The following is a 27,212-nucleotide window of genomic DNA, read 5'->3' as shown; positions in this document are numbered from 1 at the left end:
CCCCTTCCAGTGCCCTCCCTTCCCTCCCCCAATCCATCAAAGCTCACGAGGGCCCAAACCACAGGCCAGTGGGTCAGCAGAGCTCACGAGGGCCCACACCACAGGCAAGTGGGCCGGCAGAGAAACATGCTGGCTGCAGGATCCCTCGCCGGGGCCCACACCCGACTCGGAACAGACACTCTGTCCACCTGACATCCAGCAGCCGCCTCCAACGAGCTTACAGTTGCACGGGGCAGGGAGAGGAGCAGAGTTAACTATCTTGTAGGTACCCAATGAAATGGTCACTCAACAAACTAGGCCACAGGCCCCAGCAGGCCACAGGGAGCTGAGGGAAGGGGCCCCCCATGAGATGGAGACTCCCAGAGGCTGCTTTCTGTTACAGGTTTATTTGATATTTGAACCGAGTCTACAAGTTCAGACCCACAGGTAACGGATTGCTTCATGGTTGTCAGAGGCTACTGTGCATTATTTCTGAGGGTTACATCCGATGACACGACACAGAAAACACAAATGGACAGACAAATGGACAAAATCATTAAGACAAGAGACTCTGAAACGTGCCTTAGTGTCCAAGTGATTGATCTGAGGTGGGGACCCTCCTAAGGCAGGGACGCCATGACTATCTAAAGTGAGGTGGCTCCCTGCCCCCAGGCGCTGAGGGGGCTGTGTGTGCCGGGCGCCTGGGACAGACACTGGAGCCCAAACCTGGGGAGCCTGCCCTCCCGGCGGCGACCTCCCCACCACGACCCCACCTCCAACAGTCTGTTCCGAGGGACCAGGTGGTGACAGGGCTGACGGAAGCAGCTGAGGCTAGTGGTGGTGCTGGGCAAATTCATGACACACGAGGTGGGAAAGCAGAGTCCGGGCGAGGTGGCTCCTCTGGGCTCCTTAACGCTGTGACGAGGGAGGGGGAATGGAGCACCGTTCATCTGGGGATTAGCCAACCCGAGTCTCCTCCCTTCCTGGCCGCTCCAGAACATTCCCTTTGGCCAACAGCCTCAGAAATGAGCGCCTGCCAAGACACATGGAGGAGAGAGAAAAAAAGACAGCAAAAACAAAACAAAAAAATTCCCCGCCCTAGGAGAGGAACAAACAGAACTCCTGGACCAAGGTCACAGCAGATTAGGAAGACATCCTGCAGCCTGCGCCCACCAGGTGGTGGGGGGAGGAAACACGATTCAGGTCTTGCTGGTCTGCTCAAGGAAACTGCCGCCCCACCCTGAGACCCCAACTCACTGGCCTTTAGTGTCTTCTTTTCAGTTTTTTCTTTTTAATAGCCAAACCCTCAATTTTCAAAGCTTAAAAAAATCTTTCTTACTTAAAAAGAAAACATCTAAAATGGATGAGGCTTGCCCCAGGCCTGGCCTTTCCACCTGGCTGCCTGCTTGCCCACAGGCCACCAGAGCCCAGCCAGCACCCCCGGGGCCACCACCCCGCGGCTGGTTCCCACTGGACCACTCTGCTCACTCTGGGCGGGCATTACGTGCAGCAGCATCACCTAAGAGGAGACGGCACCACAGCCCACCCTTCCTGAAACACCCCCAGCCGAGCTGAGCTTCCAGGGGAATGTATAAGTTATCTGCAGGGAGGGGACGGGAGGTGGAGAAAAATAAATACCAAGAGCTAAGGAGGCGTCCCTGGACCTCTGGCGTGGGCTCAGCCTCTGGGGCAGAGGTGGCCTCTGGGGAGGAGGCCCTGATTGTCCGGATACTGCGCTGAGACAGACTCCAGGTCTCTGATCTCCCCTACAGGCGCCTGTCCTGGGGGCACGTGTCTCAGAGGGAGAAAAGGGGCCAGCCCCTCAGGTACTGTCCTGCCACGGGCCCAGCTCACATCTGGCCCCAGGCTCCTGCCCTCCGAGAGGCTGGGCTGGTGGTCCCGGGGAATCTGGGTTCCTGGGCCTGCGGGCTCCTCGGGGTCCCGCTGCTGGCCGCTCGGGGCCGGCTCGGTGCTCGGCCGCCCGCCCGCGCTCAGGCCTGCTCCTTGTCGGCCCTCCAGAGCCGTTCCTTGACCTCGGGCGGCAGGGTGTTGAACAGGTCCTCCTCCACCACCAGGCCGCTGCGCCTGAGCAGCGGGCACTCGCCCAGCTCCACGGGCAGGCACTCCAGCCGGTTGCCCCGCAGCTCGATCTGGGTCAGGTTGGTCAGCTCGCCCACCCGCGAGGGCAGTGACTGCAGCACGTTGTTGCCCAGGTGCAGGGCCCGCAGCTTGCGGCACTGGAAGAGCTCCGGGGGCAGCGCCTCGATCTGGAGGGGAAGGAGCAGGGGGCCAAAGTGAGGTGGCTCAAAGTGAGGCTCAGACTGGGGCCTCTGGGCCGAGGCTTCCCTCCCTCCTCCCTCCCTCCCCCGGGCACCCGCACCTCCTCTGAGGCCCATTTCAGCTCCCTCGGGCCCCAGGCACCAGCACAATCTGGGCCAAGGGCTGGCTCACTTCCAACTGTGCTTTAGGTCTCGGCTCGGCAGTCACTTCCTCCAGGAAGCCTTCCCTGAGCTTCTGGATAACCTCTGGCACCCCCCGCCCCCCAACACTGGTCCCTCCATGGTGAAACTGCATGATCAGCTCTCACCCCGGGGACCGTGGGCTCTGATTGGGCAGGACTGGGTCGCATTATTCCCCCACCCCGTCTCTAGCACCAGGCCCCCTAAGAAGCATATCACCCGAGCCAGCTACTACCAGCTCCCCCCTCCACCACCCAGGGCTCTAGGAGCCAGGGCACCGGTCCCGCGTGGGTTAAGAAGAATTTATGGAAGCAGACAGCACGCTGGGAACATTCCACACCCTGAACTGTTTCTGAGAACTGGGGAGACCTCGCCAATAGGGGTGAGAATCCCAGCTGTCACTTCCTCTTCCTGGGCCTCAGTTTCCTCACCTGTCAAGTCACAGGCTGATCATGAGGGCAGGGAGCCCAGTATTGGCCATTTGGAATCCGCTCCTTCTGATTTTGCAAAATTTGAATGACGGGCAACACCCATATGCAGCTCACTCCATGGCAGGCTGGCTCTGAGCACTGCTACTATAACTCATTTAACCCTCAGAACTACCTGTGAATACTCTGGAAACACTCTTGCCATTTTACAGATGGGATAACGGAGGCCCTGAAGAAGCCCAGACGTTCACAGCTGGAAAGTGGTGGAGCCAAGATTTGAACCCATGGGTTCAACAGCCCACGCTCTGCCAACTGCCCACACTGCTGGTGGAGCAAGGAACAAACAGGGTGGCCCGAGAGGGAACATGCTGTGTCTCCCGGCACAAGGAAGGGCTCCATAAACGCCAGCTGCTTCCCTGCCCTCTGTGAGTGATCAGGCTTCTTCCTGAGGCTGTCTGTCCTAAAATAACCTCCTTCAGATACGACGGGCAGGAGGGACCCTACCCACAGGGCAGGAGCCAGGAGACTCGCGCCCCGATCGCTCGTGCGGATGATGGGGAGACGTACAATAACCCCTCTCAGCTTGCCCTGTCACTGTCCCCATTTTCCTGCTGAGCAGGCTGAGGCCTGGAGAGGTGAAACGCAGCGTGTCTGAGGTTGCACGGCCAGAAACGGGCAAGAGACGATGCGAGGCTTGCTTCCTCCAACTCAGAGCTGCGCTGTAGTCTCATCTGCCAAATGTGGTGCTCACTGGTCATGTAACCCTAGGCAAGTCTCCTTCCCTCCCTGGGCCTCAGTTTCCCCATCTGCAGAAGGAAAGGGCTGGACTAGAAACGCCCCTCGACTCAGCTGTTCAGTGAGCGAGGACCTCCGGGCCGACTGGGACCTCACAGGCTCTTGGTTTCTCTGTCCATTTCCGGACGAGGACCCCGGTTCCAGGCGAGGAACTTGCCCTTCCCAGCAGGGAAGTCACTGTGGCCACGGCTGGGCCACGTGGATGTTTTAAAGGAGACTCCTGACCTGGGCCTCCAAAACCACCACCGCTGTGCCCAATGGTCAAGAATGGGGCAGAGTTGGCTGCCAGGTCGGCGGGGCCGAAGTTCAGGGACGTGACGGTGAGACGGCAGATGGACAGAGGGGCCAGAGCCGCCCAGGGACCCCATTCCCCCTGCAGCGGCCTCCTCTGACCCCACAGTGTTCAGGAGCAGTGGGAAGGGCTCCGTCGTCCGGCCAGAGAGTGGGGTTCACATACTGTCGGCCTGGCTGTGTAGCTCCCTCCCTGAAATGCCCCCTCCCCAGAACATGCCATGCCCCAGCCAGTGAGCTCTCTCCAGGCCCCACAGAGAGAAGAGAAGACGCCTTCAGTGGCTCAGCATGCCACCAGAACCACACCTGTCCTTTGGACCTGTCCTCGTCCTGAGGTATCGCTCGTCTGCTGAAGGCTTGAAGTCATTTTCCGTCACCCCCATCCCGCTCTCTCCTCAGGGACCTCGGTGGCTCCCCCATCAGCACTGAAGTGGCCTCAATCTACCTGGTCTTTGAAAAAAGACAACCCTCCCAGGAGCCTTCTAGGGTTGCTCCATCACTCTCCACCCTTCCTGACAAACCATCTGGAAAGATGCCGTCTCTCTCCTCAGCCCACCATCATCTGGCTTCTGCCCTGTCCACCCTTGAAACTATCTGGCCAGAGTCACCAGCTGTCACTCCTAATCCACTGGACCTGAACCCGGGCTCCTTTCACCTGACTCCCCATGCACTGAGGGCCCACATGCTCCCGTCCGGCCTTCATCTTTTGCTGTCCATCCCGAAGGCTCTAGCCAGACTCCCTTCCTTCCCCTCCATCCTTTCCCTCATCAAGGACCCCTCTTCACCCATGAGCTCTGGGGGGACGACTCTGAGCTTCAGGTTGACTCAGCACGGTCGCTTGGACGTCCCAGAGCCCCCAGACACCCCCCACGGACACACCCTCTCTTCTCTGAAAACCTCCTCTGAAGGCCCGTGTCCTGTCTCAATGATCCTCCATCTACCCAGGCAGCCAAGTGAGAAACCTCGGGCCCCCTCAGACCTCTCGCTCTCTTCCCCGCTCCAATCCAGCCCATGTCCTGCGGCGACGGCCTCCAAAGTCTCCCCCAAATCCGCCTATGTCCCTCTCCATCCCCGGCAGCCTCTGCCTCCAGGCCTCACCCCCTCCCCTGACGGCTGCACACGGGTTTTCTGAGCTCTTCATCTCTCCTCTTGCCCCCTCAAACCTAGCCCCTCCTGCTGCAGCAAGAGCAGTCCCTCTAAATTGCACGTCAGCTTGTTCCTGCCTGCGCTCAATCAACAAGAATTCCGTCAACAGTTGCTGCACATCAGGGATTGAAGGGAGGAACCAAGGTCCTCGTCATCAGAGCTTATGGCCTGGCCGGGGGAAGGCACATGCAACAAAGGAAGATACAATCCTGCTCCTACAGGCCCTGGTGGACAGCCTGGCCCCCACCCTCAGGAATAAGTCCAAACCCCAGCTCCCTGCTCCTCGCCACCGGCTTCCAGTTCCTCTGGGACACAACAGCTACTGGACTCTCCCTTTCATGTTCACCTGGCTAACTCCTCCTGTCCTCCAGGGCCAGGTGAAGTGTCCCTTCCTCCAGGAGACCCACCTGCCCTGGGTTAAGTCTGGGTTGAGGCCCCTCCTCTGTGCTCCAGGTAGCTCTTGCCGTCCTGTGCTAACCGCTGGTTACCTGTCTCTCCCCATGAGATGGGGAGCTCAGGATGGGCAGCCCGGGGGCCTTGATCGTCCCTGTGTCCCTAGCACCTTGCTCCACACCAGGAACACTCAAAAAACATTTGCCAAATCAATGAACTGATGAAAGAATGAATGAGTGGATGAATGAATGAATGCCTGCCTTGTCAAGGTATTCATTAGCAAGAGTTTAAACTTGGGAAAACAGTAGCCAAGGGCCTGAGCCAGGCCACACCCACCCGTCCCAACCCATCCTGTCTCAACCTACCCCCCAGAGGAGGGAGGAGGGAGAGGGGCTCCAGCCGAATAGGAGGAGCCTGAATAGGATGGGCCCAAGGGACCTTTTCTCCCTATAAAGGCCTCTGGCATTCTGGGGGTGCGGGGACAGGACGTGATTAAGCAGCATACTAATCAGTGTCAGAGGGTCTCCTTCGTCAGGACAGCGTGCCTGCTGCCACCAGCTCCCTTCCTGAGGGCTGAACTCAGCCAACAGGCCTCACCTAACAGGCTAGCTGGGGGGGTGGCCAGGGAGCCGGGCTGGATGCCGGCGCACCCTCCACCCAGTAGGAGGGCCCGTCAAGCCCCAGTGTGCACAGCTCTGGGACAGAGCAGGTGTGACAGGAGGTCATGGGATGCCCAAGCCTGAACCAACTCCACAGGCAATCTGGCCCCACGCTGTGCTCTGGGAGCCACTTGGTCCCCTTCAGATATTAAGGAAAGGTTTGGGGTTGTCCAGTGCTCCCCAAACGTGGCTTCTCCCCAGGAGCCCAATTTCCTCATCAGGAGCCTGCCCCATGCCCTGGGGGCAGATCCTCCAGAGTGAAGCGACCTGGGATCTGACCTTGCCCTTGTGCACTCTCACACGTGCACAGTCAAAATTTGGGGAAGGGAGAAAGGATTTGTCACAGCCTCTGATATATGGAGGAGCCAGTTCGGTTTGCACTAAGAGAGGTGTAGGGAAGAGGGGAGGGGGGCTTCTAAGTGATCAGAGGTCTGGGGTGCCTGGACCCTCCAATCTGAGTGATGCTGGAGAAGGCATGTGCTTTCCTGGAGCAGTGGGATCCCAGGGGCTGCCTGCGTCCGAGTGTGAGCCTGCTGGAGAGACCTCCTGTTGGGCGACTCAACAGGATGCGGGAGCATCGTGCCCAGCACAGGGTTGACACGGAGCAAGTGCTCCACGAACCACGGGGCTGCTTTGTGCCACTGCCTGCAATGGAGGCGCACAGGTGACGGCTGAATCAGATCTCCCTCTGTCTCCCAGCCCCTGGCCTTGGGCTTCCACCAACACGTGCCTCACTGCGAAAGTCTCCAGCCTGAAAGCAGCGACAGGAAGACCTGTTCTTTCCAACGTCAACCTCCCTGCAGGTCCCCAGGACAGGTGGGCAGCGGCACGTCCCCACAGTGGCTGTACCTTTGTTTCCACTGCAGAGGCCAGACCACAAAGCCACAGGAGCACCCTACCCTCAACCCCACTCACCTGGCTCCGTGGAGGGGCCCCTGGGTGGGAGCTTCCCCGGCCAGGCAAGGGCTGGCGCACAGGGGCCGCCAACAGTTTCAAGTGTCCCTCTAGGGCATGGCTTCCCGCTTTGCCGCCCCAAAAGGGTTTGCACAATTTCCTTGGACCCCCTGCCCGTGCACATCCCTGCCTATGAGGAACCCAGCCCAAGGTCACCTTGGGGACAGGCCCTGCCTGACCACACCATCCTCCCTGGCACGAGAACACTGCAGCATTCTCTGACAAAGGCAGGTTCCCCACCCCGGAGATCCTGATTTAGCAGGTCTGGAGTGGGGCCCAGGAATCTATATGTTCAACAAGCTCCTCCCGGGTGGCTGTGGGAACCACAGGCGAGGACTCCAAACCGGGAGCATCGGATGGTCCCGAGACACTGGGCCTCGTGAGCACCCCCACCATGGGCCACGGCCAGTGTGCCCGCTAGCCCGTGTGCAGAGCCGCTGCCGGGCCACTCACCCGGTTGGCCGTGATGGCCAGGTTCTGGAGGTTCTGCAGGAGGCCAATGTCGGCGGGGAGGAAGGTCAGGTTGTTGTGGCTGAGGTCCAGGTAGCGCAGCTTGCGGCAGTAGAAGAGCTGGGTGGGGATCTTCTCGATCTTGTTGCGGTTCAGGTAGAGGCGCTCGAGGTTGGTGAGGTTGCCGATCTGGATGGGGATGTAGGCGATGTGGTTGTACCACAGCTTAAGGCAGGTGAGGCGGTGCAGGTGCTGGAAGCTGATGATCTCCTCGATGGTCTTGAGGTTATTGTCCTTGAGGTCGATCTCCTGCAGGTTGTGGAGGCTGAAAATGGAGTGGGGGATGCGCTCCAGGTCGCAGCGGATCAGCTCCAGCTCCGTCAGGTTCACCATCTTCTTGAGGCTGTTGAGCACGATGAGCTTCGTGCCCTCGTTGTTGATGGACAGCTTCTGCAGGTGCACGCCCACGTCCGTGACCACCTGCGGCAGCTTGCTCAGGTTGCTCTTGAGCCGGAGCACCTTCAGGCGCTTGAGCTCTCGCAGCCCGTCGATGACAATGTAGCGGTTGTTCTCCGCGCTCAGGTTGCCCGTCAGGTGCAGCTCCTCCAGCGTCTTCAGGCTGTAGATCCACAGCGGTATCTCCTTGATGTCTGTGAACTTGATGTGCAGCGCCCGCAGGTTCTCACGCAGGAAGGCCAGCGCGGGCGCCTCGATCTTGGCCGCTGTGTGGTACAGCCACAGCTCCTTGAGGCCCGTGAGCTGGGCGATGCTGGGCGGGATGGTCACGTCCGGGATCAGCTCCAGCTTCAGAACCTCCAGCTCGACCAGGTCGAACACGGTGTCGGGGATGCCACTGAGCATGAACAGGTGCAGCTCCAGCTTGTCCTGTGCATTCTTGGTGAGCCGCTGCCGCAGCTTGTCCAGCGTCCACTCGTTGTTGAGGTTCAGCTGCCGCAGCTTGTTCTCGCTCACCTCTGACAGGAAGACGGCGAAGCGCTTCGAGTAGAGCGGGTCATACTGGTCGATGAGGTGGAGCATGAAGGCAAAGTCATTCTTGACGTCGGGGATGTCGCTGTAGCTGCTCTCCTCGCGGATGGACTCGAACGAGTACTTCTTCAGTGAGCGCCGCAGCATCCACCACAGCGTGTACATGCAGATGAGGCCGTAGAAGATGACCAGGCTGATGTAGAAGGAGGCCAGGATCTTGAAGAGCGTGGCCAGGGGGTGGGCACACCGGTAGGTGCGGTAGCCCGTCAGGCTCTCGATGTCCACGGTGCAGTCCACGTCGAACTTGATGTTGTGCACGTAGTAGACGGTGTAGCAGATGATGAGGATGAACTTGATCACCTTGATGATGGTCTGCCGCATGTAGAGGCGGTACACGATGTCCCCCTCCTCCACGTGGGTCCGAAACTTCTTCACCTTCTCAAATAGTGCCTTGGCCTGCTCTCCCTCCTTCTTGTCCAGCACGCCCGTCTCCGAGCGGTCCACGATGCCCTGCTCGATCCGAGACTTGGTCCGCTGCAGCATGGGCACGGTGGCCTCCACGTCCTCACTGACCGTCGATGACTTCTTGTCCATGGAGCCGTTCATCTTGCTGAAGGCCGGCTTGGGGTCACTCTCCTCCACCACCGTCTCCGACAGGGCCCGTGTGGTCCAGGGAGAGTCGAAGCACTTAAGCAGGATAGACACGAAGTGCTCCAGCTTCGAGCTGGTGCGCGGGAACTTGAACCAGAAGTTGCTGCAGGCCAGGAAGATGAGCGTGTGCAGGAGCACCAGGTAGGGGAAGTACTTGGCGAACCAGTGCAGGCGGTTCTCGTAGCACACAGCGTCCACATAGTTGTACTGGTGCCGGTCCAGGTCGTACTTGATGCCCGTGGGGCCTGTGTCCGGGGCCGGCAGGACTGTGGAGTTGGGGTAGGTGGGCTCTGGGCCAGGGGCCGCCCAGCCCCGGAACGAGTCGTTGCAGGAGTCTTTGGTGACCCACTTACAAGGCAGGCAGATCATCTTGTCCTGGGTGACCTGCAGCGTGCCCCCGAAGACCGCGATCATCAGCATGACGATGGAGATGTAGTCAGTGAACACGTCCCACCACGGCTTCAGGATCCGGTACGCTGGCTGCGTGTCCGCAAAGTAGCGGAGCTCTGTCACCGGAATCATGGTTCAACCTGAAAGGGACCCACAGGAGGGGTTACCGCAGGGTGGCTGGCTTTCTGGGATCCAGGGGTCAGGGGAAGGAGACAATTGACCTATCGTCCAAAATTCCACCTTGAGTCTAGCTGGGAGTCACAGCTTTGCCACTCACGGGGTGGCCCAAGGATCGGCCTTTCTCCAGAAAGCAAGTGGTCACTGGGAGGCTGGGAAACCAGCCCAGGGGAAGGCAGGCAGCCTCCCCACTTAAGGAACAGGAAGACCAAGCACTGAGGTCAGGGCCCACGCTGACAGATGCTCCTGCAGCCTCACAGGGGCGCCCCCTGCATTCCAGCAAGAGCATTCAGAATTCCTCTCTAGACACCATCCTACTAACGACCAGACTGACCAGAGGGGCTTGTTGAAAGCTCCCAGCTCACTTGGAACCAGCGGCCCTGAAGCGGCATCAGTAACCTGAAGAGATTTATGCGAAGTCTGAGAAAAGCCAAATGCGGAAGAGGGGGCTTAATATGCACTCACTCTTGTAAAGCAAGTAGGGACGTTTTAAAAATTGTACATGTGTGCATGTGGTTATGTCCATATAGGATTCTGGGAGCTCCTGGCAGAAACCGGAAGGACACACATACAGCAGGTGTAATGACAGGCTCCTTGGCAGAGAAGGGACAAGAAAACCAGACATGTCTCCACCCCAAGCTGGATGACGTGATCACACTCATGGATTTACGTAAAATCATCTCTGGCTGTGTGCATCTGTGTGGGTGTATAAAGAAACTAAAAAACAGGGCCGGCACAGTAGTATAGTGGTTAAGTTCACGCACTCAGCTTTGGCGGCCCAGGGTTTGCGAGTTCGGATTCTGGATGCAGACCTATGCTTGGCTCATCAAGCCATGCTGTGGCAGCCTCCCTTGTACAAAATAGAAGGAGATAGGCACAGATGTTAGCTCACAGATCTTCCTCAAAAAAACAAAAAAAAACCAAAACAACCAGCAGGAGATTCTCCCCAAGGGTCTAACTCGGCAGGTCTCAGGTAGAGCCTGGGAATCTCACTTTTAGCACATGACTTCGGTGACACGAATGATTGGCCACGTTTGGAAAACACTGGATAAGAAGCCACATTCAGGAACTCCAGCCAGTGACATACAGAGGGTGTGCCATAAAAGAATCGTGCGGAAGGAATCCCGTCCTGGGATGGTCCCATCCATAACCACCCTGCCACAATACGTCGCTTATAACAAATGGTCTGTGAGACTGTAACGAGATAAAAAAGGTACTGGATGTTCCCTGGAGAACACTGGGAAAATATAAAAAAGCATAAGGACAAAAAAAGAAATTCCTATAAGAACATGGGCCTGGGTTACCCACTGCTGACTTTACAAGGAGTAATAACCTCCCAGTTGTTTCTGCGTATATTTTTTTAAATAAAATTGTGATTTTACTTTACTCCCTATTTTTTTTTTTTTGTGAGGAAGATCAGCCCTGAGCTAACAACCATGCCAATCCTCCTCTTTTTGCTGAGGAAGACCGGCCCTGAGCTAACATCTGTGCCCATCTTCCTCCACTTTATGTGGGACTCCGCCACAGCATGGCCTGACAAGCGGTGTGTCGGTGTGCACCCGGGATCCGAACCCGGGCCGCCAGCAGCGGAGCCCGTGCACTTAACCGCTAAGCCACGGGGCCAGCCCCTACTCCCTATTTTCTTTTTTTTAATTTTTAAAAAAATTTTTTTTTTTTGAGGAAGATCAGCCCTGAGCTAACATCCATGCTAATCCTCCTCTTTTTGCTAAGGAAAACTGGCTCTGAGCCAACATCTATTGCCAATCTTCCTCCTTTTTTTTATCCCTAAAGCCCCAGTAGATAGCTGCATGTCATAGTTGCGCATCCTTCTAGTTGCTGTATGTGGGACGTGGCCTCAGCGTGGCCGGAGAAGCAGTGCGTCGGTGCGCGCCTGGGATCCAAACCCAGGTTGCCAGTAGCAGAGCGCGCGCACTTAACCGCTAAGCCATGGGGCCGGCCCCTAATTTTATTTTTTATTTTATTTTTTTTTGTGAGGAAGATCAGCCCTGAGCTAACATCCATTCCAATCCTCCTCTGTGCTGAGGGAGACCAGCTCTGAGCTAACATCTATTGCCAATCCTCCTCCTTTTTTTCCCCAAAGCCCCAGTAGATAGTTCCATGTCGTAGTTGCACATCCTTCTAGTTTCTGTATGTGGGACGCAGCCTCAGCATGGCTGGAGAAGCAGTGTATCGGTGCACGCCTGCGATCCGAACCCGGGCTGCCAGTAGCGGAGCACGCGCACTTAACCACTAAGCCACGGGGCCAGCCCCTACTCCCTATTTTCTAATCTAGGATCTACATTTTATTCTATTTTATTTATTTATTTATTTTTTACTGAGGAAGATTGGCCCTGAGCTAACATCCGTGCCCATCTTCCTCTACTTCATATTTGGGATGCCTGCCACAGCATGGCTTGATAAGCAGTGCGTAGGTCCGCGCCCGGGATCCGAACCTGTGAACCCCAGGCCGCTGAAGTGGAGCACACGAACTTAATCACTATGCCACCGGGCTGGCCCCTAGAATCTACATTTTAAACCAAAGTTTAAATACCTGTGTTTTGACAAATGGGTCTGTTCTCTTGGGAGAGGAACAAAGGGGCCCAGGTTATGAGACTGGGCCAACTCACTCTGATTACTGGTAATATTAATAACAACCATGGTAACGAACCCTTGATAAAACAGGGCCTCCCTACAAACGCCAATGCTTCCTGGGCCATCTTTCCAGGGCATGCTGGGATGGGTGGGGAGGACAGGAGGAAAGCAGGGACAGGACTCCGCAAGGGAACTGGGGCACTTAGATGGACATGTGCCAGGCACTGGGCCAGTCCTTAGCATGGAATCTGCCTCATGGAATCCCCTGGATGCCCAGATGCAGGGCCTATTTTGGCCCCATTCCACAGATGGGGGAACTAGGGCTGAGGGAGGTGAAGTCACCTGCCCAGCATCCCTCTACCACCCAGGGCAGAGCCAGGACCAAACCCAGGCCTGACCTTCCACCTCCCCACTCGGGTCCTCACCACTGCTCAGGCTCACCGTCCACCTGTCTGAGGCCCCACACACGGCTGCTGCCAAGAGATGGAGCCCAGAGTCCAGCTTCCCTGCCTCCCGGGGTTCCCAGAGCTCAGGTCACCACAGGGCCAGCAGACACCACCACCCGCCCTGGGCCGGCGGCTCCAGCCCAGGGGTCAGCCCTCCTGGTGAGGCCAGGACTCAAAGGCCGGGGGAGTGCCCACCTCACAGGAAGGCCCGGGCCCTCTAATGACCAGCTGGCTCCTCACACCACCCACACTCCTGGGAAAGTGGCACTCCAGAGGAGGGCCTGCTGAATCACGCAGCCGGCCTCCAGCTGAAAGACACCCGGACACTCAGCCCTCCCTTCCTGGCGCCCCGAGTCCACATCCAGGCAGGCGCCCAAAGATTGGGGACCGGAAAGGAGCGGGGGCCAAGACAGAGGGCCCGAGGGCATGCAACAGCCTGCCCCGGAGAGCCCAGAAGGAGACTGCCACAGCAGGATGCCAGACACGGGGGGTGGGGGCAGTTTATGACCAGGCAGGATGTGGTTGCCACCTCACTGATTTGGAGGGAGCGGGTGTGTCAACCCACTGGAGAGCACCCCGCCTCTCAGCAGGAGCCGCGCCTTGGCCCCTGCCGTCCCGGGGCTCTGCCTGTGTGCCTTCTCCATTCCTCCTGCTTCTGAGGTGGGAAACAGCTCCCTTACAGGTGAGGGAACTTGAGGCTCAGAGGGTAGGAAACAGCCAGTCCACTCTGGTATGATGGCTCTTACTGCCCCCATCCCCCTACTCCTGGTCTCAACTCTCCGTCCAGCCCTTGGCTAGGTCATCGGGGGGCAATAAAAGTGACCAACGTGTGTCCCCCGCCTCAGGGGCCTCTGGGCCCAGTGTGAGCATGTGGGCAGTGTGCGAGAGACAGAGGACGGCCTGAACAACTGGAGCCTGTGTCAGGGCAGGGGGCAGCCATGGCTACAGCAGGAGAGACGGACGCCACCTTCCCACTGAGAACGGCTTCATGGAGGGGACAGTCCTGTACCTGTCCCAGAGGCTCCCTCCTGGCACCACCTCAGCTCAGGGCTGTTCCCATCCCACCACACAGAGGCAGCCACGGAGGTCCAGAGGGGCAGAGCTAGGGCCCAGGTCACAGAGCTTAAAAGCGCAGGACCCGTGTGGGTGACCTGTCTGAGGGTGTCACCCTCTAGTTACACCCGTTTCTGCCTCACCTCTGCCACCAACTCGCTGTGAGACTCTGGACAAGTCACTGCTCCTCTCTGATGGGGTTTTGAGGGGAATCTAGAAAGCAGGTGCAGTCACCAAACCCCGGGCTTTAGTCCCCAGGGGTGCCACGGAAGAGGAGACGGCCAGGTGGCCAGAGCATGGGGCAGCCCCCTCTCGAGGGGCTCTTGCTGAGGGTGAGGAGGGAAGCCAGTGGCCAATAAGCCGGAGACCTAGGTGCAGGCCTGGCCTCAGCTGCCTGTGGCTTGGCCTCGCTGCAGAGCCTTGGGAAAGGTCCTCACTGGCTTTTGGCCTCAGGTTCTTCACCAATACAACGGGCACGATACCTCACAGGGCTGCTGGGAAGAGTCCATGGAATTCACGCTTTCAAAGCGCTTAGCGCAGAGTGGGGCAGGCAGGAAGGTTTGGCTGGTGTCATCTAGCCTCGGTCTCCTCGTCACCTGGGCGAGGTCAGACGCTCCTTGAGGACAGGAGTCTTCGGCACACAGTAGGTGCTCAGTAAATTCAGAGGGTGCCTGCAGGGGGCCAGGGCAGGAGCGGGGCGCAGGGAAGGGCACGGGCCTCGGGTGTGGCAGGGAGGCAGGGCAGCAGTGAGCTTCGGGTGGATGTGGGTGGATGTGGGTGGATGTGGGCTGGGCCGCGGGGGCAGAGGGCGGAAGCAGAGGCCGCGGCTTTGGGCCCTCCCTGCTCCTGCGCAACCCTAAGGCCCCGGAGGCCCCGGGGAAGGAGACGGATCCCCACAGGCCGGGAGCTCCAGGGCAGGGACCCACCCCCGAGCTGGGTGACTCAAAGTGACTACACTCCTCAGCTGGAGCAGCTCCAGGTTCCCAGACTGACGACAGAGGGCCAAGCCCAGAATCCTCACAAGCCCAGGAGGCGCACAGTTTTGGCACCCATTTTTTTCTCAAAAGTTTTTTTTTTTTTACTGTGGTCAAATAAACGTAAGATTTACCATCTTAACCATTTTTAGGTGTTATAGTTCAGTGGCATGAAGTACATTCATATTGTTGTACAATCATCACCAGAACTCTTTTCATCTTGCAAAACTGCAACTCGGTACCCATTAAACAATGACTCCTCAGAGCCGGCCTGGTGGTGTAGCGGTTAAGTTCACGCACTTCACTTCAGCGGCCTGGGGTTCGCAGGTTCGGCTCACTGGCGCGGACCAACACACCGCTTATCAAGCCATGCTGTTGCAGGTGGCCCACATATGAAGTAGAGGAAGATGGGAACGGATGTTAGCCCAGGGCCAATCTTCCTCAGCAGAAAAAGAGGAGGATTGGCAACAGATGTTAGCTCAGGGCTAATCTTCCTCACAAAAAAAAATAATGACTCCCCATTATCCCCCAGCCCCTGGCAACCACCATTCTCCTTGCTGTCTCAATGAATCTGATGACTCTAGTATCTCACAGAAGTGGAATCATACAACATTTGTTCTTTTGTGACTGGCTTATTTCACTCAACATAATGTCCTCAAGGTTCATCGATGTTGCAGCATCCGTCAGAATTTCCTTCTTTTTTAAGCTGAATAATATTCTTCATGCCCATTTTATAGATAGGGAAACTGAGGCTTAGGGAGAGAAGTCATCTGCCCAACTTCACACTGCCTGTGTGTGACAGAGACTGCCTTCACCCCCAGATCTGCGTGCAGCCAGACAAGCAGCACCTCCAGGGGGCCGTTCAGATGGAGCAGACCCCACCTGACAGCTGCCCTGGGGCACAGCTGGGTGTGGTCAGGAGCCATCTGTAAGGAAAGGGGTAGATTCAAGGGAGTGGGGACCTTTTTTCCCAGCTACGGGAAAGCACTCTTCTCAGGAAGTTTCCTGCAGGCAGTGCAGTCATCCCCTCCCTGCGCTGAGCCCTCCATAGCTGCACTGTCCCTACAAGTGTGCAACAGCGTCTCTCTCAGGGCCTCAGTTTCCCTGTCCGGAAGGGAGCAGAGAATCTGTTGTGGACATGCGCACGTTTTGTAAAAGGTGGTCAAGGTCAAGGGGCGTGCGATCCCAGGCCTCTGCCCTCCCTGGCGCCTCCCTTCCCACTGACTGCGGCCCACCTCACCCCAGGTCAGACGGCAGCGCTCTGGCCCTAGAGCCGCTGACACCACCCTAGACACCCCTTGTCCTGGCCGGTCCCGCCATCAGCCAGCAGGGAGGGAGAGGTGCTGGTCCAGGAGCCAGGACTCCTTCCCTCTTTAGCCCCTTGGCTTCCCCATCCATAAAATGGGCACGGTAACAGATGACCTGCCAAGCTCTCAGGACTATCAAGAAGTCACAGAAATGAGGTTTCCCAAACTGCTTGTGTGTGAGACCTGGCAGGTGGACAGCAAACCTCGAGCAGCGGTGACACGAGCTTTGAGGTGGAGCGACAGCCGAGGCCAGTCTGGGCTCTGCCACTCAGTCGTGGAGTGACATTGGGCAGGTGACGTCACCTCTCTGAGCCTTGGGTCCCCATCTGTGGAATGGGGCTAAAACAGATATGGGCCTGGCCCCCCAGAGCAATCTTAACTTCAATAGACTGTCTACGGGTGAATGAGAAATACACAGAAGCAGAGCAGGAAGGAAGGAAATGGGAGAAGGAAACCACCCGCAGGGCTCGCAGACACCTGGCTAAGAGACAGAGTCAGCGGAGCCCTGGCAAACAGTGGGTGAGCAATAAGCACATCCTGGGACGTTAAAGAAGCCACTAGAATGTGACAAGGCCCTTTCAGTGGATGAAGTAGCTCTGTAAGTAATGCCATTTTGGAAAAAAGCAAGATCCAGAATAATACATAAACACAATCCCATTTTGATAAACCCTTGACCAACATTCTCTGCCCTGTGGGAAGGGCTTCCTCTTACAATGAGAAAAGGGGCAAAATGAAAGGAAACTGTAATTTTTTACCAGCATGCATTATCTTTGTGATTGAAAAATAGTACAGAATTTAAAATAAATAGAGCCTAAAAAAGAGCAAGAAAAAATTGGCCCCTGGTGTGGGGATTGGATGTTCTTTTGTAGCTCTGAGAGGGCGATGGGGAGTTGGGTCAGGCCAGGTCTCTGCCCCAAGAGATGGAGAATCTCGACAAGATTCTGAATAGAGGACAAAGATTAAACGGCTGAAATCGGGGCGGCTGAGAAAAGACAAAAAGGCATGTGCCTGCTATCCTCTGGGCTCCGGTCTCACTAACTCGCCTTCGTCCAGAACAGACGGCTCACTTTAAGCTGGAGGCTGTGCCCTCCAAGAGGTCAGGGATCAATATCCACCAGTGAGGTGGGAGACTCCTGGCTGCACCCCGGTGAAGCTCCGGAGGCAGTGGGCAAGAGACCCCCGAGGGGTCAGGGGCAGTGGGGAGGCTGGGAGCCCTGAAGGACACTCCAGACTCATCCCAGTCCCTGCGCAGGGCCTGGAACACAGAAGGTGGACAAGGTTTGCTGAACTTGACTGAGCCCAGGATGGAGAGGTGTGAGGACGGAGGATGGCAACTGTCTGGGAAAGACCAGGCCCGAGATTCAGTTACTGAAATGTTCATCAGTGTTATTTATACCCCAGGAAAATTGGAAACAATCCAGACGCCCATTATTAAGTGAATGATTGAATAATAATTAAATTATCAGACGATGGAATACGACGAAATAATGAAACATGTTAGAGCAAAATGCTTGATGACTGAATGAATGAGAAAACGTCCCAAGTATGTGAAGTGCAAAAAGGAGGTAACAAAACCACGACAGGGTAACGCTCCTGCGACAAGTTTTATATATATACAGACATATACATATTTGAACAATATTGGCAATGAGATTAGACTGCTATTTATAATCTTTTTTCCACCCCAAACTTACCTCTATTTTCTATTATAAGCATAGGTCACTCAGGTAATTAAGAGAAAAGATATTTTAAAATCATGATTCCAAAGGATCAAGAAGAGCTAAGACAAATTGCAAGAGTAAGGTGGGAGGAAATTTACTATAAAGCTATAGGAATTTGGCCAATGTGGTGTTGATGGGGGGGCCAAAGGCACAGAAGAGCAAGCCTAGAAACAGACCCCAAAATTTCTGGAAACTTAGACATGACGGTGTTGGCTTTGAGGTCAGGGGGAAAGAACGGGCGTCCATAAACAGAGCTGCTGTCAAGAATGGGTGTCCATAAACAGAGCTGCTGTCAGTTACTCATATGAAAACAGCAGAGCCCATCTACCTCCTCACGTGAAAATAAATTCCAGTGACTTACAGACCGAAGGCAAACTTGAAAATGTTTAAAGAAAAATCTAAGAGACCATCTTAATGTCTTTAAGGCAGGGAAGGATTTCTCATGGGAAAGAGTACAAGACTTTATAGGAAAAGATTGATATATTGATCACATTAAATTTAAAATGTATGCACATCAAAGGATACAATAAAAAGCAAGTGAAAAGAACCCACAGACTTGGAGGAGATATTTTCAATGTGTGTAACTACCAGCCTGGTGGTCTACTGGTTAGGATTCGGCACTCTGACCACTGCGACCCGGGTTCGTTTCCGGCCAGGGAACCATACCACCCATCTGTCGGTTGTCATACTATAGTGGCTGTGTGTTACTGTGATACTGAAAGCTATGCTACCGGTATTTCAAATACCAGCAGGGTCACCCATGGTGGACAGGTTTCAGCAGAGCTTCCAGAATGAGACAGACTAGGAAGAAGGACCTGGCCACCCACTTCCGAAAAATTGGCCTTGAAAACTCTGTGAATAGCAGACAATAGGAGCACCGTCTGATACAGCGCCAGAAGGTGAGAGGATGGCGCAAAAAGACCAGGCAGGGGCTCTGCTCTGCTGTCCACAGGAGAGCTAGGAGTGAGCAGCACTAACAACAACACAACTACCAAAGGATTAATATCCAGAATACAGAACTCCTACAAACATAAGGAAAGGCAATCCAACAGGAAAAAATAGACAATTTACAAGAAAAAAATGCAAATGGAAATTCATGTGTGAAATAACCCTTAATCTCATTACTAATCCGGGAATGCACATTAAAACACATTCCACTCCCTGCGACTGGCAAAAATGCTGAATTCCTGGAGGAGGAGTCAGGATGCACACGTCCCACAATCCAGCAATTTCTCTCCTAGTTATAGACCTTAGAGAGTCGCTTTACACATAAATGCGAAGCCACAGAAAGCCACAGACACGAATGCTCACTGAAGAGCTGCTCCTAACAGCAAAAAATTAGCAACAACCTAAACGTCCATCAACGGGAGAAAGGATAAATTGCTCTAACATACAACAGAATGCTAAAGCAATAAAAGTTAATGAACTACAGCTATGTATATCAACATGGAGAGTTCTGAAAACCAATGCTGAGCCAAAACACAAGCTATAGAATAATACACACATCATACAAGATTTTCTATAACATATATATCCAAGCGTAATGCAGGTATAAAAACAAGCATGGAGAGTCCCCAGATGAAGATAATAATTTCATCTGGAGAGGGAAGAAAATGGGATTGGGAAAGAGGTTTCAACTGTGCCTGAAATGATCCGAGGGAGAGAGTGTGTGTATCTGGAGCAATTATTGCAAAACCTTAAGCTGACAAAGCTGAGTCCTGGATACAAAATATTTGTTCCAGTTTTATACTTTTCTGTGTGCTTCAACTACTGCATACAAAATTTACCAAAACAGTCATCCGTTCCTACCCCTCCTGGCTGGTCCTCCCTCTGGTCCTCACACCTGCCAGGCTCAGCTGGAGGCAGCAGCCACTGGACCGATTGCCAGGGCAGCAGATTGAGCTCCTCCATCCAACTGGCCTGCTCCTCAGTGGCGTAGCGGCACCTGTGGTCTCTGAGGATGCTGCAGAACCTACATCACCCCTGCCGGGTCTGCCCTGCCCCCAGGGCAGCACATGCAGGTGGGGAGGAGCGCGACCAGGTTCCTGCGGCAGGTCTGGAGCATTCCTGTCCCCGGGGAGTCAGATAAGCAACCCAGAGGGCCCCATCCCCCTGGTGACAGGCAGATCTCGGGTACTGCAGAGGGCAAGAGCATTGGAGTTGGGGAGACACGGGTTCAAATCCAGCTCTAGCACAAGATAATTCCCTGACCTCAGGCAAATTATTTGGCCTGAGCCTGTTTTTGCAACTTTAAAATAAGAATAATGCTCTCATAGATCTGTACACAGCGACCCAAAAGACGTCCAAGAGATATTAAGTAATTTAAAAAAAAAGACGCTGACCAGTATATAAAATGTATGATCCATGAAAGAAGCCAGGCACAAAAGGACAAATACTACACGATTCCACTCATATGGGGTACTCAGAGTTGTCCAATTCATAGACAGAAAGTAGAATGGGGGTACCAAGGGCTGGGGGAGGGGATAATGGGGAGTTAGTATTTAACAGGTGCAGAGTTTCAGTTTTGCATGATGAAAAAGTTCTGGAGATGGATGGTGGTGATGGCTGCATAATGTTTGAATGTAACTAAAAGCCACTGAACTGTACACTTAAAAACGGTTAAGATGGGGGGCTGGCCCAGTGGCATAGTGGTTAAGTTCACACTCTCCGCTTCAGTGGCCTTGGGTTCACAGGTTGGGATCCTGGGTGCGGACCTATGCACCGCTTATCAAGCCAGACTGTGGCAGGCATCCCACATATAAAGTAGAGGAAGACGGGCACAGATGTCAGAACAGGGTCCATCTTCCTCAGCAAAAAAAAAAAAAGCAAAAAAAAAAAAAAAAGGTTAAGATGGTAAATTTTATGTTATGTGTATTTTACCACAATAAAAATAATTAGGGGGCCGGCCCCGTGGCTTAGTGGTTAAGTGTGCGTGCTCCGCTGCTGGCGGCCCGGGTTCGGATCCCGGGCGCACACCAACACACCGCTTCTCTGGCCATGCTGAGGCCGCGTCCCACATACAGCAACTAGAAGGATGTGCAGCTATGACATACAACTATCTACTGGGGCTTTGGGGGGAAAAAAAAAATAAATAAAATCTTTAAAAATAATTAGGGGAAAAAAGTATGATCCCATTCTTGTTTAAAAAAATTATATCAGTAACAAACTTATTACTGTATGCAGAGAAAAATCTGAAAAGCTATACATAGAACTAAACAGTCTGAGGGTAGGTAAGAATGTAGAGGGTTGTCTACATTATACGTTCTTCTATTATTTAAATTTGGTACTTCTATGAGAAGAAAATACTTGAGAAAAGTAGAAGACCTTCCTCACTGTGTGGTTTCTGAGGACTGTAAAAGCGTTTATGAGAAGTACCTGCCATCTACGATGTTAGGGAAAGGGCCACCGGCCCTGCCTGCCCCCTGAGGAACACACACACCTCTACAGGGCACCGTCCTCACTGCAGGGAAGCAGGGTGGGTAAGCTCAGACCCCGGGACCAATGACTTTTCCTCTCTGAGCCTCAGTTTCCTCAACTGTAAACTGGGAATATTACAGTACCTATCCCAGAGGCTACTGTGAGAATTAAAAATAACAATGTATTATGTGACAAGCCAATGCCTGGCACAGAGGAAGGGGGGCTATAGTTACCACAACCCACCCACCATCGCAGAAAACCCTCCCGAATTCAGTGGGGGCAGACACCCAGGTGAGGGCTGAGCCGCAAGCACAAACACCTCCGAGCACAGACCAGACCACCAGAGGCCCCCGGGACCTCCAGGACTTATGGACCACACTCAGGAGCCTGGAACTTCTGGGGCCCCTCCCAGGCTCAGGACCCCAGGAAAGGATGAAAGGAGAGAGTTGGCGGTTTGCTCTCAGAACCACCCCTTAGGTGTCAGGCCTGGTCCACATTGTTGATTTCCTCCTGATGCTTCCTACAGATGGGGAAGGGGGTCAAAGGCACAACACGCCGCCCCCTCCATCCCAGAGGCTTGGCTCTCACACCTGAGCGGGGAGGCAGGCCAGGCTTCGGGTAAACAGGGCACAGAGAGCCTTTTGTTAAAGCCCAAACGGAGATGCTGGGAAGACATCCCAGGCAGGAGGGGGGTGGGAGGCTGGCACCCCTCCTTTTCCACACTTGGGAAGGCTGTTCCTCCAACACTCTCCCAGGGAAGGGGGAAGGGCCGTTCCCAAGAGGCCAGAGGAAGACACTGGGTCACTGGCCCTGTCCCGGGAGGGCTCCGGGCCTGTGAATCCGCTCCTCGGTCAGTGCCTCTCGGCCTCCTCTGGTCCCAGAGCCAGGAGGGGGAGGAGAGGTCTCGCCTGTTGTCTGGTGCACATAGCCCCCACTCGCCCAAGAGCAGAGCACTGCCCTCCGGGCCCCCACACCCAGCTAGGGTGAGTCAGCAGCTGGGGGCTGGGGGCACTGCCGGGCTTGGCACTCACCCTGCAGAGGGCACACCCTCACTTCCGGGGGAAAGGAAGAGAGGAGATGGTTGGGGCAGGAGTGGGAGGGAACAAGTTTCAGTTCCAAACTGCTCTCACACTTGAGCTGGGCCTCCCAAACAGGTCTGTCCTCACGCAAACTTGCAAGGGCATGGCCGGCCTTCCAGGTGAAGGGTGACAGGTGAGGGACACCCACCTGGCTTCCCCCACTGGCTCCCCAGCCAAGCACACAGGGGCAGCAGGCCAGGCTGGAGGCTCTGGCCTTCCCCTCTCCCCGCCAGGCTGGACTTAGAGGTCCTGGTCACTGACATGAACTGTGTGCCAGCACTGTGCCCAGCACTTCCCATGCCTTGGCTCCCGGTCTCCACGCAAGCCAGTAGGGTGGCTCCACTTCAGCAGCCTGTGACTTCAGGCAAGTCACTTCACCTCCGGGCTCTGGTTTCTTCATCTGTAAAATGGCTGAGGAGTTTATTCCTCACAGGCTTGTAGAGAGACTGAATGAGGCAGTCCATAGAAAGCTTTTGGCCCAGGACCCACCACATAATAAGACTGTAATGTTAGCTGCGGCTAATATCATGGTAGGTTTCATCAGTCCCTTTATGGGTGTGAAGTCTGAGGCCCAGAGAGGTTAAGTGACCTGTCCAAGGCCACACAGCTAGAAGATGGCGGGAAAGATCACCCCAGGTCTGACTTTCCATCGTGCCAATCTGCCTCAAAGGCAAGCAGGTCTCCTGGGCCTACCTCCGCACCCAGAATCCTGGAAATGCTTCCTGGGACAAGATCCCCTTTTCCTGTGGGTGCATGGAACCAACGTCTCTGCAGAGAACCCTAGCAGGCCATACTCAGATGCCTCTGGTCTTTCAGGGACAGCTTTAAGGAAACTTTGGAAGGGAGCCCAGCTCTGGGTCTGGGCCCGTGGGGGCAGAGGGGCCTTAGAAACAGGTCTTGGTCCGCTATGACACCCGGCACTGCCTTCCTAGACAGGTTATGACATGTGGGCAGGAGCACCCCAGGCAGGTTCCCCAGAGGACTGGGACTGAGGGTCCGGCCAGGGGAAAGCTGCCTGTGGCCCAGCTCTCTGGGCATCTGTCAATGCGCAGACTCTGTCAGACGGCGTGTGTCCGGCAGCAGCACCTCTGAAGGCGTCCAGGTGGCAGGTGAGAGCCGTGGAATTTTACAGCCACCTTGACCCCGGTGGAGCGTCACTCCAGGCACGAGGCTATACTGCAGCAGTCTATTTAATTCTGAGGCCTTAAGCCCTCAGGAGACAGTTAAACATAGAACTTGCTACGAAATACGAAATGCAGTAAAAATGCATTGGGAGAGAGCAGGGAGATGTTTGTGGCTGGGAGTAAAAGCTCTTGGAGAAACCTCAGCCCCACACATCCTTGAGGAGGGAAGGCTAACCCCCCACCTGCGCGGGTGCGCGCGCGCGCGCACACACACACACACACTGGGAAGTCACTAAAGCCCTGTCCCGAGGGGTGCTCAGTTCCACTTCACACCAAGGGCATCAGTTCCAGCAGCAGATGGACTCCTTCACCAGAGTGGGGACCAGGGCTGAAAGGGTCGCCCTGGTCGGTGTTTCCTGGAGAGGTCTGCAGACCAGCAGCCTCATGACAGCCTGGGGAGCTTCTTCAAAGTGCTGATTCCCAGGCCCAGCCCCCAGGCTCTAACTCTGCAGGTATGTGGTGGTGGGCCCAGGGGAAACAGCATTTTTCTTTTCTTTTCGTTTTTTGGTGAGGAAGATTGGCCGTGAGCTAACATCTGTTGCCAATCGTCCTCTTTTTGCTGAGGAAGATTGTCCCTGAGCTGACATCTGTGCCCATCTTCCTCTACTTTGTATGTGCGACGCTGCCACAGCATGGCTTGATGAGCCGTGTGTACTTCCGCACCTGGGATCCGAACCGGTGAGCCCCAAGGCCGCCGAAGCAGAGCGCGCAAACTTAACCACTACGCCACGGGGCCAGCCCTGGAAACAGCATTTTTAACAAGCTCCTGGGCGACTCTGAAGTACCCCTGAGCCTGAGAACCTAGAGAAAAAGGAAAATGGAGGGTGGGGTAGAGAGAGCACAGGCTGCTGAGGCAGAGACCCAGGGGCAGAGACCCGGGTTCGAGTCCCAGCTCTGCCACCTAAGCTGTACAACTTTGGGCAAGAGCCCCCGGCCCCCCAAGCCTTGGTCTCCTCACCTGCCTGTAAAACAGTGAAACCCCTCACGCAGGGGGCTGTGGCGGGTCAGATGGGAAAGGCATGCAGCAAACCAGCACGTGGCCTGGCACTCGGACCACAGCCACTGCGGACGACCGTGGGACGGGAAGGTCCTGCTGCTGGAAGGAGGGAGCAGGTGGAGATGCAGAGCATCATCTACTGGGACACCAGCTCCTGGGTCTCTCTGCCAGAAGTCTCGTGGGAGAAGAACAAAGAGACTCCAGGGAAAGTATGGGAGGAAGAAACTCAGGAGAGGGAGAAGGAAATGAGGACAGTGAGCCTGAGGAGACCACCAGATGAGGGAGGCCAGGAGCGCCAGCACAGACCCTACTCCCAGCTCGATCCTCCACGCTCCCCCGGCTCCAGAGAACCAGGCTGCCAGGCCCAAAACCCCTCCTGCTGAATCCCATCCTGAGGTCATCTATGCCTCAACAGAGCATCTTTAGACCCAGATCACAGGGGAGCCCCTCCATCTTCTTGCCTGCCCACCCTCAAAGCTAAAACATGAAAGGAGCATTCCAAGGGGACCAAGACCGAGGCTTCCACCAGGAGCTGCCTGGGTAAACTGAGTCAGAACCAGACTCAGGCAAACGCAACAATTCACGTGTGTCCTCCCAACCCCCCAACCCGCCCCTGCCTCAGGCAGACAGCGGAGGTTAAAATCTGGAGGCCGAGACCTCTCAGGCCGGCCCGTGCCATTCCCTCCAGCCAGCCTTGGCCCGGAGGAGGAATTCTGATCCCAGATAAGCAGGACCTGCTGCTTCCTGCTCTCTGCTGGCCAGAGAAGCTTCAGCTCAGGCCTCCTCTCTCCAGGGGACAGAGTTCCTCAAAACCGGCAGGAAACTCCTACAGGGCAGGGCTGGGGTTTGCTGACCTTGTCCCAATAAACAGGAGAGTCGACAAAACCACCCACCAGGCATTGCCCACCCCCCTCTGCTGCTGCAAACGCCCCGACAAACAGCTCCAAACCCCAGAACAGTGAGAACACGGGCGAGGCTCGGGACGTTCTGCTGGGACTCACACACAGACCTGCCCTCGCCTGGGAAAGGTCCAGGGGAACCGCCAAATGAAACAAGAGGAAGCTGCGGACCAGCAGCTCTAACAAGGCCTTGATTTTGGAAAAATAAGCAAATGGTAATAACACGTGTGGAAGGACACACACCTCCCTGTTCCCATCTCTGGAGATGGGGATCACAAGAGATCTTCACTTTCTATATGACACTATGATCAAAACATCATAAAAACACATAATGAACGTTCAACTATGTTGGTAATATAAAAAAAAATAACTATTTCGTTTAAAATCCAGACTGGGGACGACCAGGCCTTCCTTAACAAAAAGCCAAGGTGAGAGGTGGACGCATGGAGGTCTCGGGCACAGAACAAAGGACACTGGCCCAGGATTCCGGGATCTGGTTCAAGTCCCACGTCCCTGCCTTCCTTCCTGATGAGTTGGGACAAGTTGCTTCCTCCCTCTGAGCCTGTTTCCATGTGTGTAAACGAGATAAAGGCCACGGCCTGAGCTTCTTCAAATGACCGAAGGAGATCATTGACAAGGGCGTGTTTTACAAATTATAAAGCAGTCTACGTACACCCGCTACGATCAGGAACGCACTCTGGGACACACGTTCTGCTAAGTGCCTTCCCTCTATCAACATAGTTAATCTTCAAAATATCCTAAAGGGAGGGAAGGTGCTAATATTATCCCCTTTTTATAGCAGAGGAAACTGAGGCTCAGAGAGGTACAGTGACTGGCCCATGGTCAGTCATCGAGCACAGGACAGCTGGGACTCAAACCCAGGTGTGACTACAAAGTTTGGGTCCTAACCAGTGCCCTCTCCTGCCTTTGGGAACCGTTTTCCAAAGTGTAGGCCAAGGAACTCCAGTCCCCAGAGATGTCCACATGATCAAGTAAGCACGGGGAAACACGACTTGCTAGCTCCCTCTCAGACTCGTCATGCTCACATCAACGCATTCAAGGCTCTGAGAAGTCCTGCAGCAAGGACAAGTTATTTTTTCCAGAGTTTTCTAACCACTGTGACCAAAGAAACTGGTGTTCCATGGAACACACCTTGGGAAATGTGGTCAGAGACAGCAGTAACAACCCAGGCTGACAATATCCGGGCTGAGGGAGAAAAACAGAGGTTTCCAATGAAAGTTAACATTGGCCTTCGAAGAGCCCAGCAACCACAAACTTCTCAGCTGGCCACAGCACGGGAGGAGGAAGAATTCTGTCTTCTGCCGCCTCTGCCCTAGATGCCCTGGACCTACAGTGAGAAGAGCAAAGGAGTGTAGAGACAGAAGTATTGTCCTTTGCTCCCCAGGTGGGGAAGGTGCCTGACCAGAGGCCGTGGCTAGCCTGGAGGGAGAGGGGCCCAGTCCTTACCCCGTGGATGGCTCTGCTATCTGCGCGTTTGCTGTCGGCGCTGAGGCTGGCCCACGTCTGTCTGGCCAGGGTCCTGGCATTCCTCTCGCTCCATGGAAGCTGCCTCCCTACGAGGAAGCAAGAGCTACTGTCAGCAGGGATGTGTGACTATCAGAGTTACCTGCTGTGCTGCCAACATTTTCCAGTGCCTGCTTGGTGCCAGGCCCTGGGCTGGGCTCTGGGGTGACAAGAGAGAACAAAACAGTCTACTGAGGAGATGCCAAGTCAACAATTACAACCAGCTCTTGAGAGCCCAGGGCTCTGCTGGGGGGAACCCA

At 55.2% G+C, this 27,212-nt stretch overlaps 1 protein-coding gene across 3 annotated transcripts; it reads right to left on the bottom strand.

Moving 5' to 3' along the window:
- Positions 1-1,412: 1,412 nt before the first annotated feature.
- LRRC8A (leucine rich repeat containing 8 VRAC subunit A) lies at positions 1,413-26,978 on the bottom strand. 3 transcript variants are annotated; one of them, XM_058524229.1, is made up of 4 exons: positions 26,896-26,973; positions 26,581-26,776; positions 7,558-9,722; positions 1,413-2,246 (listed from the first exon to the last, which is right to left on the bottom strand). In XM_058524229.1, the coding sequence occupies exons 3-4, from the start codon at positions 9,712-9,714 to the stop codon at positions 1,971-1,973; spliced, it is 2,433 nt and encodes an 810-aa protein (XP_058380212.1). In that variant the 5' UTR covers positions 9,715-9,722; positions 26,581-26,776; positions 26,896-26,973; the 3' UTR covers positions 1,413-1,970. The 3 variants fall into 3 exon arrangements, with proteins under 3 accessions (XP_058380212.1, XP_058380211.1, XP_058380210.1); XM_058524228.1 differs by lacking the exon at positions 26,581-26,776 and having other exon boundaries at positions 26,896-26,978; XM_058524227.1 differs by lacking the exons at positions 26,581-26,776; positions 26,896-26,973 and adding an exon at positions 14,333-14,555.
- Between the last annotated feature and the right edge of the window lie 234 nt (positions 26,979-27,212).

Source organism: Diceros bicornis, chromosome 28, assembly GCF_020826845.1.
Source record: "Diceros bicornis minor isolate mBicDic1 chromosome 28, mDicBic1.mat.cur, whole genome shotgun sequence".
Classification (NCBI taxonomy): Eukaryota; Metazoa; Chordata; class Mammalia; order Perissodactyla; family Rhinocerotidae; genus Diceros; species Diceros bicornis.
Note: the sequence above shows the minus strand (reverse complement) of the source record. Positions and strands in the feature narration are given on the sequence as shown.